Source organism: Zootoca vivipara, chromosome 2 (assembly GCF_965207765.1).
Source record: "Zootoca vivipara chromosome 2, rZooViv2.hap1.1, whole genome shotgun sequence".
Lineage (NCBI taxonomy): Eukaryota > Metazoa > Chordata > Lepidosauria > Squamata > Lacertidae > Zootoca > Zootoca vivipara.
The window spans coordinates 114,834,828-114,846,003 of NC_142584.1; the positions used below are offsets into that span (position 1 = coordinate 114,834,828).

The following is an 11,176-nucleotide window of genomic DNA, read 5'->3' on the forward strand; positions in this document are numbered from 1 at the left end:
CTACCTCACAGAGTTGTTGCGAGGATCAAATGGAGAGGGAGAGAACTTCATAAGCTACCTTGAGCTCTGTGGAGGAAGTAACTCTTCTGAATACCAGGAGGGTAAATTTGCTTTTGTGCTCGGATCCTGCTTGTGGGTTTCCCTTTGGGGGCATCTGGTTGGCCACTGCGAGAACAGGATGCCAGACCCTTTGGCCTGATCCAGAAACCAGGCTTTTCTCATGTTCATATGTATATATGCATGTGTTTGTGTCTGTATAATTTTATTACATATATATATTCTATTTCATAGAAACATCAAAGCGGTTTACAACAGAAATACATTAAAACATTAAAAAGTAAAAAAGCAGGCATCATTTGTGGAAGGACGTATTCCAAATTACTGGCATGGATTCTAGTGGAATAGGAAAGTCTTCAGCAGCCCTTGTAACGATGAAGCAGAAGATGTCTACTGAATCTCTATTGGCAGAATATTCCTCAACTAGTATCATGAAGCCCGTTTAAATAACGGCTGCTAGAGCAGACCTGTTGCTCTGGCAACCTCGGGGACATGTGCAGAGCTGATGAAGCGGCGGGTCTGCGCTCCTAGTCCCAACAGATAGAACTGACCCGATGGGGTGGGAGTTAGAAGGCCTCGCTTACTTTCCTCCTCCACCGAGGCCAGCAAGTGGCCCTACGAATTCCCTTCCCGGACCTCCTACCTCAGCCCGGCTCGAGCGCCGCAGCCGCCTGCCCGCCTCATTCTCTCTCCCGCCTCTCCCGTCAAGGCCTACAAAGAAGAAGCAGCAGCAGCGCCCAGCGAAGGGCAACGGGCGGTCCTCGTGCCCGCCTCGCCGCCTCAGCCTGGCTCGTCTCCCTGCCGGGCCGAGCGAGCACCAAGCTCCCCTCTCCGAAGTGTCTCTGCGCTCCAAGTCCCAACGGCTGTCCGTGGGGCACATGAGCAGTAGCGCAATCCCACGGACACACGGACTGGACGCAGAGACACTTGCACATTATTATATAGAAAAGGTAAAGGACCCCTGGACGGTTAAGTCCAGTCAAAGGTGACTATGGGGTTGCAGCGCTCATCTCGCTTTCAGGCAGAGGGAGCCGGTGTTTGTCCGCAGACAGCTTTTCTGGGTCATGTGGCCATCATGACTAAACCACTTCTGGCGCAACGGGACACCGTGATGGAAACCAGAACACACGGAAACACCGTTTATCTTCCCGCTGCAGCGGTACCTATTTATCTACTTGCACTTGCATGCTTTCGAACTGCTAGATTGGGAGGAGCTGGAATAGAGCAATGGGAGCTCACTCCGTCGTGGGGATTTGAACCGCTGACCTTCTGATTGGTAAGCCCGAGGCTCAGTGGTTTAGACCACAGCGCCACCCTCAATACTGGGCCGATGGCACTATAGGCTTCGTTTCTTGTTGCCGTCCAAGGAGCCTCATTAGCTCAGGGAACAGCCAACAAATGCTCCTGCGTACGATCTCAGTGATCCAGCCAAGATCTAAGGCAGGCATAGGCAAACTCAGTCCTCCAGATGTTTTGGGACTACAACTCCCATCATCCCTGGTCAGGGATGATGGGAATTGTAGTCTCAAAACATCTGGAGGGCCGAGTTTGCCTATGCCTGATCCAAGGGTTCAGGCGGTCCCCGAGGTGCTCTGGACCTACGTTGGGTTTTCTAAATTAAGACAAGGACCTTTAACCTGCCTCAGAGCAAATGGGTGACCAGCACAAAAGCTTAAGCCACAGTGCCCCCATCAGCTGCCTGGCTGCCACTTTCTGCACCTGGACCTGTTGCAAGGAAGATGGGCAGGTGTGGATTGGCCAAGGGCAGGCTGAGTTTGCTGGAGCAGTGACCTATTCTCCTGTCCTGCTGGGTGGTCCTTTACTTGATATTCCTCTGAGGAAGCCCCCTCGGTCTCCAGGTCTGGTCTCCAGACATAGACCCTCCCAGGAGCTTGTGACTGACACCTGTCTTTCAAACCTCTTTGCCTTGGCTTTTGAAACTTAAGAAGTATATTTTCAGAACCCACCTTATTTTTCTGATTTTAATGTGCTTGAAACACGGTTTAATCGCTGCAACTTGCCCTTCACTCTTAAAACTGAAAAATCATTTATTTATTCTATAGGTGTGGTTTAAGATTATTCTTCTTATTTATTAAATTTGTATACAACTTAAAATTTGTATACAAGTCCGTTCGACTTCCAAAATGTTCGGAAACCAAAGCGCGGCTTCTGATTGGCTGCAGGAAGCTCCTGCAGCCAATCGGAAGCTGCGGGAGCCCCGTCAGACATTCGGCTTCCAAAAGAACGTTCAAAACCCGAAATAGTCATCACTTCCGGGTTTGCGGTGTTCAGGAGCCAAAACGTCTGAGTACCAAGGCATTCAGGATCCAAGATACAACTGTACTGCCCTATATCCACAAGTCTTAGGGAAGTTCACAAAAGTGTGTGTGTGTAAAAAAGAAAAAATGAACAATGAAAAATGATTACAAACAAAATTCCCAAGGAAAAGGTATTTTTTTGACTCAAGGAAATATTCATTTGGGGGTGGGGACAAGTACAGGTTCACAATAGCACACACAGTTATTTACTTATTTGGTTTCTCCCTTGCCCTTCATCACAAGGGTGGGATACAACCATATAAAAATACAAGGTTAAAAGCAGCTTTAATGATATACCTATAGAACAGACTAGATGTTGCACCTCTGGCCGATGACAAAATCTGCATGACAAAAATGCCAGGCGCAACTCTGTGAGAAGGGAATTCCACAATTTAGGGGCTGCTGCTGCAAAGGCCCTGTCTCAGGCTGCCACCCCACAAACGTCTGACAGCAGAGTGACTTCCCAGAGAAGGGTCCCCTCTGTAAGTCTGTAGGGAAGAAGGTGGTCTCTCCGATATTTAGGGCCTACGTCATTTGGGGCTACCCCTGAGCTTACGTGGCTCCCCCCTTGTGAATGCTTTCATGCCTAGCCAGGGTGGCGTGAGCGTTGAAGCTCTTCCCGCAGGCGGAGCAATAGTACCGCTTGGCCCCGGCGTGCGCCGTCCGCTCGTGGAGAATGAGCTGGGGCCGCTGGCCAAAGCTCTCCGCGCAATGGGCGCACTTATGCGCTAGCTTCTCTCCCGCGTGGCTCTTCTTGTGGCGGATGAGGCCCGGGCGGGAATGGAAGCGCTTCCCGCAGTGCGGGCAGGCGTGGGGCTTCTCGCCCGTGTGGACCGTCGTGTGCGCCAGCAGCACCGACTGGTAGCTGAACCTCTTGCCGCAGGTGGCGCACTGGTGCGGCTTTTTCTCGCCCGTGTGGATCCGCTGGTGCACCAGGAGGTGCGAGTTGCAGCTGAAGCGCTTCTCGCAGAAGGAGCAGCCGTACGGCCTCTCGCCCGTGTGGGTCCTTTCGTGGCGCGTCAGGTCGGAGATCTGGACAAAGGTCTTCCCGCACGACAGGCACAGGAACGGCTTCTCCCCGGTGTGGATGCGCTCGTGCATGAGCAGGTTGGAGTTGCAGTTGAAGCGCTTCTCGCAGAAGGAGCAGCCAAACGGCTTCTCCCCCGTGTGGGTCCTCTCGTGCCGCGTCAGGTCAGAGACCTGGACGAAGCTTTTGTGGCAGTAGGCGCACTTGAAGGGCTTCTCCCCGGTGTGGGTCAGGTGGTGCCTCAGGAGGTTCTGCTTGCGGTTGAAACTTTTCCCGCAGTCGCTGCACCGGAAAGCCTCTTCTAGGAGGGGGGCCCTCTCGCGTCTGGGCTGAGGGACGCTCTCCGCTGCCGTTCCCGGGTGCTCGCCGTCCTGCCGGACCTCTGGACAGTCCAATCGGCCGTATTTCTCGTCGCACTCCCTCGACTGGTCACCATAACCTGTCAGAATGGGGGGGGGGACACCCAAAGCTGATTTCTGTGACCACTCACCCAACTTTCCAGTCACACCTTGTAGAATAAATCACTGGTTTCATCCCCCAAAGTATCACCCCTCGAGGGGATGTCACTTTGACAAAAAAAAACAGCGGTTCCCTAACCCTTTATCCTGTCTCTTACCAGGGTGGGTTTGTTGCTGGGCAGCGATTTCTGTGTCGTCTACTCCACAAAGCAAGGTTTGTTCATTACTCTCCGGAGAAGATTCCTGCTCTTCCTCTTGCCCAAGCTGACTTCCTGGGAGGTCTTCCTGCTTGTGACTCGGGGAGACATCCTCTTCCGCCTGAGGCTCCACAGATGTTCTAACTGGATCTGCCTCCTTCAAATCCTCTTCTGCACATTTCTCCTCCTTCCTTACATTCACCCAACCTTTCGTTGCTGGAGGAAAGAAGCAGGGGGGTCATTCACGTGGGTGTAAATGGAAATGTGGAATTAAGGAACAAAGACCAGGAAATTGCCATTCTTGCCAGTTCATTTCCAGGGTTAACTGAAGGCCCTCACGCTAGTGTTTAAAGCCTTGAATGACTTGGGACTTAGGCTCCAAATACATGGGAGAGTGTCTCCTTCCCTACTGACCCTCTCAGCTGTTTAGATCAGTTGTTTGACCTCCCTAAAATGTTTGTGACAGGGGTCTGTGCCATCTCTGTGGCAATTCCTGAGATTCCCTCCCCACAGAAGCTCGCCTGGCGCCTCTTTCAATTTATTCTAAGAGGCTTACAAGAAACGTTAACATTGTCCATAAAAAGTCAAAAATCATTAAAAAAATATTTAGAAGTGGTTCATTTAAAAATGCATATAAAAAATATCAAACACAATCCGAAGATGGGAGTAGAAATGCTGATTTGACGTTATTACATTTTTATTTCATTTTTATTTCTATGCTGTCATGACTCTTAGGATGGATTAAAGATCTTCAGCAGAAGGCCATCTCTGCATGTCTCCTCCCTCTGGGGTGAGGCCAGCAGGGACGGTGTCTTCATGGTGGTGGCTCCTTAGTTTCAGAGAGCATTTATTATTATAGGATAATACTTTGTTATACAGTGGTACCTTGGTTCCCGAACGGCTTAGTTGAACAAATTGGCTCCCGAACGCCGCAAACCCAGAAGTGAGTGTTCTGGTTTGCGAATGTTTCCACTTGACGCGACTTCCACTTGAGTGCAGGAAGCTCCTGCAGTCAATCAGAAGCCACCCCTTGGTTGGTTTTCGAACCGTTTGACGAGTCGAACGGACTCCCAGAACGGATTAAGTTCGAGAACCAAGGTACCACTGTACTTTATTATAGGAGCCCAACTTTTCCTAGACCTCTTTGGACAAGGAGCAATGTTTATTAAATGCAGCTCTTTTAAAAATGCTGCCACTGTCTAATCTTCACTTTTCTCAAGAAACTACGAATGTGACTTCCAGGAGAAACCGTACTTTTCCATGTACAAGACTAGGTTTTTCTCCTTCAAAGTTATGTGGAAAACTGTGGGTTGTCTTATACATGGGGCAATCCCCCCCTCCCCAATTTTCTTAAATAAGAGTGCCTAAAAATATGGGGCATCTTATACATGGAAAAATAGGGTATTTAAGGATCTTCAAATTCCTGTAATATAAATGTAGCAGCTCCAGGGTGGGCGTGGGGGAATACAGTCATAGCTGAAGCCAAGCCACAAACCTCCACAAGCCCAAAATCTAAACCCACAAGCAACCTTACCCAACAGCTCAGGATCCCTGCCGACTTGCTCCTCTTCAGCCCGCCGGCCAAACACACTCCACCCGAGGTCAGACAAAGTCTGTTCCGCCTCAGAGGACTCCGCCGTCACTGCCTCTTCTGGTGGAATCAGCCCCTGAAATTGCACCAAGGATATCTTTTTACGGCGGAGAAACAAGATGAGACTGAGAGGATGACTCCTACGCATGCCTCCAATGTCAGCTCAGAGCCACGGAAACCAAAGCACTTACTTAATCGGAGTAACAAATAAATCCTGTTGAAAAATAAGCTGGAGGTGCAAGAATCAGAAAGGGACAAATCAACGTACGTGAAGGACGTGCAGCCATGCACGAGAATAGTGAAAGGTGATGATTGGAGCAATTACAGCAAGCTTCGGATTTTGCAAGGTGTTTCAAAAACCGATATATGCATAACATTAAATGTACACAACATAAGTCCCCTCATTCCAATATGCTGCAATATTTTAGGGCTGCCATACATTTGGAATTTCCAGGACATAGTCGGAGTACTGCAATTGGAAGCAGTGTCTGGGCGCAAATTGTTGAAAAGTCTGCAAAAATCCAGACGTATGGCAACCCATCTTGGAAGTCTAGAATTTCCTTTAAAATAGCTCAAAATAGCTCAGAAAAAAAAAGAAAAAAGAGCTCAACAACTTTGCTAAAAGTTTTTGAAACATGGCAACCCTACAACATATAATGCTTACGACAACACCTTATGAACTCATGGATATTTACGTTGATGATTTCATGAGATTAGTTTCAGAACCTGGGAATGTTAAGGGGGAAAACAGCAACGTGGTTTCCTGGGAAATGTTCTGGTGCCCCCTTTTCTACCGCCCCCTTCTCTCTGCCACCCTCTTTATGGAAAAATACATTTTCAGAAATGGAAATTTTCAGAAAATTTCCCACCACAGATTGCCATCTGGACCTCTTCCCTTCTACATCAGGACAGGTGAAAATCTGCCCTGCCCTGATCCCAGGCTGCTCAGGACCCCCCTCACTGCCACACCTGTGGCCGTTGCCTCTGCAGGTAATCCTCGGCCAGGGCCACCGCCTGGGAGCAGGTCTCCGGGCTCCGTCCCTTGACCCAGTTCTGGACCTCCGTGGGCAGGACAGTCAGGAGCTGTTCAAGAAGGAGCAGCTCCAGGATCTGCTCCTTGGTGTGTTTCTCTGCCTTCAGCCACCCGTCGCAAAGCTCCAGCAGCCGGCTGTGAGCCCCTCTCGGCCCCTCGGCCTCCTGGTAGCAGAAACGCCTGAAGCGCTGGCGCCGAGTCTCCCTCCGGAAGCTGTCCCATTGCAAGATGGCCGCCTTCACTTTCCCATAATCCTCTGTGTCTCGGCCCTCCAGCCGGCTAAAGGCCCACTCGGCTTCTCCCCTGAGGGCTGGCAGGAGCCGGGCCGCCCACTCTTCCCTGGGCCACCGGCAGGCTTTGGCCACTTGCTCGAAGGAAGCCAGGAAGCCCTTGGCGTCGTCCCACGGGGTGGGCTCCTCCGCCAACTGGGGGACCCGCCAGCCAGAGTGGGGAGACTCCAGGGTCCTCAGGAACTCCTGCAACTGGGCTTCCCAGTGCCGGTGCAGCCTGTCCTCTGGCTCCTGCTTAATCTGTTCTCCGGATCTCCGGTTTTGTCCTCTAGGGCCGGGGGGCTTTCTTGCTGCTGCCCCCCTTTCCCACACAGGCGGCACGATGTCCATTTCCTCGCCAGGCACTCTCTCACAGTCTCTAGATTAAACAAGAGGGGAATGGGGTCAGGGGCAACAGCGCCCGAGGCTGGCACAAGGCGCTTCTCCTGTGAGGGGAAAAACAGAATTGAGAGACAAACAGAGATTTGAATGTTCCAACATTCAGCAGCTTGGCTACTGCGTCTCCTGAGCCTCCAAAACCCGTCAAAAACAACGTTTAAGACCCCATTAATTTAAGTATCAAAATCCCCTTACGTACACAAGAACCTACTCTAAACACCACTCTTATTATTATTTATTGAGTTTATATACCACCCTATGCCCGGAGGTCTCAGAGTAGTTCACAGAAAAGATCACAACATATATAATCAGAAGAAAAAACACCCAATAACACACACACATACCGTGCCAAATACTAGGAGGTTTTTGAAAGCATTTCAAGCGAATTGGCACCAATGAAAAATCAAACACGTACAGATCCCTAAACTTGGCTTTTTTTGAAAGTGGGGCCAAGGGTTCCCCCTTATTATTGCATTATACTACATTATAACCATAAGCGTCAACTTCCGGATAGGAAAATAAGGGATCAGCGGTGGCGCGGCACTGGAAGTCACTTCTGCGCATGTCCAGACATGCGCAGAAGCGACTTCCGGTGCTGGCTCTGCCCAATTTCCGGTGCCCAGGCATGAGCAGAGCGGCACTGGAAATCGGCTCTGCGCATGTCCAGACATGCGCAGTAGCGACTTCCGATGACGGGCTGCCTGTGTCCGCATGTCTGGGCACCAGAAATCGCTTCTGCGCATGCTCGGGCATGCGCAGAGGTGATTTCCGAAGCCAAGTGAGCAAGCAGCCAGCCAGGAGCCGGGACATGGACGCCGGCGCCAGCAGGAGCTGCAAATCCGGGGGATTTACGGGATATTTTTCAGTTCGGGAGACCAGTGGGAAACGGATTTAAATCTGGGCGTTTCCCGTGAAAAACGGGAGACTTGACAGCTATGATTATAACAACATTAACTTACAACTGCACTATAACTATTTACAAGTGGCAGTCATACGAAATTGGATCTGCTGCAGGAAGCCCACATTTAACTGGTGCAAATTCAGCTTTACACACTTGGCAATTTTATTTTTATTTGTAAAGCGGGTAGAAAGAGGGCAGGTGCCCAGAAAATAAAGACTTTGACAACCCCATTGAACCCAATATGTTTATGACTATGCGCACCAGGGCAAAAGATTCCGGCATTGCAGGGGGTTGGACTAGATGACCCTCATCCGCCATGGCCAGCGTGGGAATGATAGGAGTTGAAGTCTAGCAATATATGCCCTGGACTAAACTATAGCACAGCTACTCCTTTGGAAACTATTACGAAACAAACGGTTATGACACACGCTCCTTTGCCTCTTCCCTCCTTCACAGCCAGGGACCTCCTGCTTCTGCACTCTTACTCAACCTGTCCCTGTTCCTTCCACGGACTTCCCAAGCCCACAATCGAGTCAATCTAGTTCGGTACTGCATACACTGGCGGGCAGCGGCTCTTCAGATAGGAGACGCCGGGGATCGACCCTGAAACCTTCTGCATGCAGAGCAGATGCTCTACCAACTGAACCTCAACCCCCTTCCTAAGGAGCGCACAGGAAGCCGCCTCCTACGGAGATGCACCATTAGGTCCGCCCAGCTCAGCACCGTCTACACTGACCGGCAGCTGCTCCCCAATACAGCTGGCGGGGGAGGGAGGAAGAGCCCACTCCCAGCCTTACCTGGAGGCGTCGGGATTTGAACCCGGGACCTTCTGCATGCAAAGGTGTCCTCTGCAACCAACTCCCAACTGGAGAGCTTAATTAAAATAAACCAGTTTCCGGAGGAGGGATGGGAGGAGGAAGACGAGGAGGAGGAAAGCTGAGCCCAGCTTTGCAAAGGGGGACGAATCAAAGCGGAGGCGTGCTATGTTTCCATTGCACAACGCACGGCTTACTCCGGAGTGAAGCCTGCGTGGATCGCAGGCAGAGGGGGCGTCCTTTCTAACCTCCAGATCGCCTTTTCAGGGAGGGAGATTCCCCTCCCCGGATCCTGGTGCAAAAACCTCCTTTTATTTTTCCACCTGCAAGGGGGCCTTTTGGGGGCGCAGCCTCTTAAGAGCCGCATACTTCTGGCTCTCCGTTGAATAGGCAGGACAACCGATGGTGAAAGCGGGTCTGATATTCTGTATGAAACACTCACACACCCGATCCACCCATCCCTTTGGCCCCTAATATGGCGCCACTTGGGAGCCGGAATTGAGAGCATCAAGCCTCCCTAATGCTTTCCACTACCCTCTTTGGCCAAGGAGCCGCTACCTTTCATTGCGCGCAGGCAAATGCTCTCTATTGGTCCGCCTAGAGCAGTGTTGCCTGAACGGACCGGCAGCGGCAGTTCCAGACCGGTGACGTCCTCACCTCTTTGGAAATGCTGTGCTTTGACATATGGAGCACAGCAGGCTGCCCCGGTACTGATCCAAACCATTGGGCTCTGTATTGCCCACACTGGCTGGCAGCAACTTTCCCAGGTTTCAGCCCTACCTGGAGATGCCAAGGCAAAGCAGGTGGTCCTCTTCCTTTACAGGGATGTAGTCAAAACTGGTCCACCTAGCTCAGTAGTGCCTGCACTGACTGGCAGGCGCTCACCAGGATTTCAAAGAAACCTTCTGTCCCAGCCATACCTGAGATGTCAGGTATGCATGCAAAGCAGGGTCTCTCCCCCTTGGCCCTTCCCCAGACACTCCACCCATATACTCCCACCTGGTTTTTCTCTGCCCCAAAATCCATGGTCATTTTGGGGATTCCCTACCTTAAGAGGTTTCCCCCAGTGCTCTGTGTGTGAGTGGAATTTTTTCCAATGAATTTCTCTTTCCACTTGCTTTTCACGTACCTATGTGGGGTTCATGGCCTGTTTGCCGGTGCGGTTGTAAGATAAAGCAGTTAACACATTTATTAGACATAGGGTTGCCATATTTCAGAAAGTAAAAACCAGGACACCCTGAAAGTTACTGAGCTTTTTAAGACAACCCCCAAAGTTTGTTGAGCTCTTTTCTACAAAAGTGGCAATTTTTTGATTGACTAGCCAGGACAGATCCAGGACAAAGCACCACCTTTCAGAAATTCCCCCCACCCCGGACATCAATTCCACCTTTAAAATCCCAGTAATGTCCAGGGAAATCCCTATTAAATCATTATATTTAAGAACATAAGAACCTGCTGGATCAGGGTTCAATGGCCCAACTAGTCATGGCAAGGGTGTCAACCTGAATAAAATTTATATTGGGGAGGCCTTGTTGCGGTGCACATACAACATTCAAATGGCAATGCTCATCAATTTTATTTTATTGTGGGGGCTGAAGGGGAAGAAAGGCCCCTAGGGGTTGGCTCCTATGAGTCGTGGAATCAGAGAACTGCAGAATTGAGAGGGATTCTGTTCTCCGCTGGCCGATAAGCTGGAACGTGTCCAGAAGAGGACAACCAAAATGGTCAAAGGCCTGGAAACAATGCCTTATGAGGAACGGCTTAGGGAGCTGGGTTTGTTCAGCCTGGAGAAGAGAAGGTTAACGGGTGATATGATAGCCATGTTCAAATATATAAAAGGATGTCATATAGAGGAAGGAGAAAGGTTGTTTTCTGCTGCTCCAGAGAAGCGGACACGGAGCAATGGATTCAAACTACAAGAAAGAAGATTCCACCTAAACATTAGGAAGAACTTCCTGACTGTAAGAGCTGTTTGGCAGTGGAATTTGCTACCAAGGAGTGTGGTGGAGTCTCCTTCTTTGGAGGTCTTTAAGCAGAGGCTTGACAGGCATATGTCAGGAATGCTTTGATGGTGTTTCCTGCTTGGCAAGGGGTTGGACTGGGTGGCCCTT

The 11,176-nt window shown here is 50.4% G+C and overlaps 1 protein-coding gene across 1 annotated transcript; it reads right to left on the minus strand.

Annotated features, from left to right (window-relative positions):
* Positions 1 to 1,614: 1,614 nt before the first annotated feature.
* On the minus strand, positions 1,615 to 9,409 carry LOC118081193 (uncharacterized). The gene is made up of 5 exons (XM_088663874.1): positions 9,048 to 9,409; positions 6,618 to 7,396; positions 5,592 to 5,724; positions 4,019 to 4,273; positions 1,615 to 3,841 (listed from the first exon to the last, which is right to left on the minus strand). Exons 2-5 carry the CDS (start codon positions 7,299 to 7,301, stop codon positions 2,928 to 2,930), a joined length of 1,986 nt encoding a protein of 661 aa, XP_088520000.1. The 5' UTR covers positions 7,302 to 7,396; positions 9,048 to 9,409; the 3' UTR covers positions 1,615 to 2,927.
* Between the last annotated feature and the right edge of the window lie 1,767 nt (positions 9,410 to 11,176).

What these genes read in the sequence shown, in the direction of transcription:
- LOC118081193 (XM_088663874.1), bottom strand. Translation starts at nt 7,301, where the DNA reads ATGGACATCGTGCCGCCTGTGTGGGAAAGGGGGGCAGCAGCAAGAAAG. An exon ending in TGCAGAGGCAACGGCCACAG is followed by an intron (nt 5,725 to 6,617) that starts GTGTGGCAGTGA and finishes GTGCAATTTCAG; the next exon opens with GGGCTGATTCCACCAGAAGA. An exon ending in CCAGCAACAAACCCACCCTG is followed by an intron (nt 3,842 to 4,018) that starts GTAAGAGACAGG and finishes CCATTCTGACAG; the next exon opens with GTTATGGTGACCAGTCGAGG.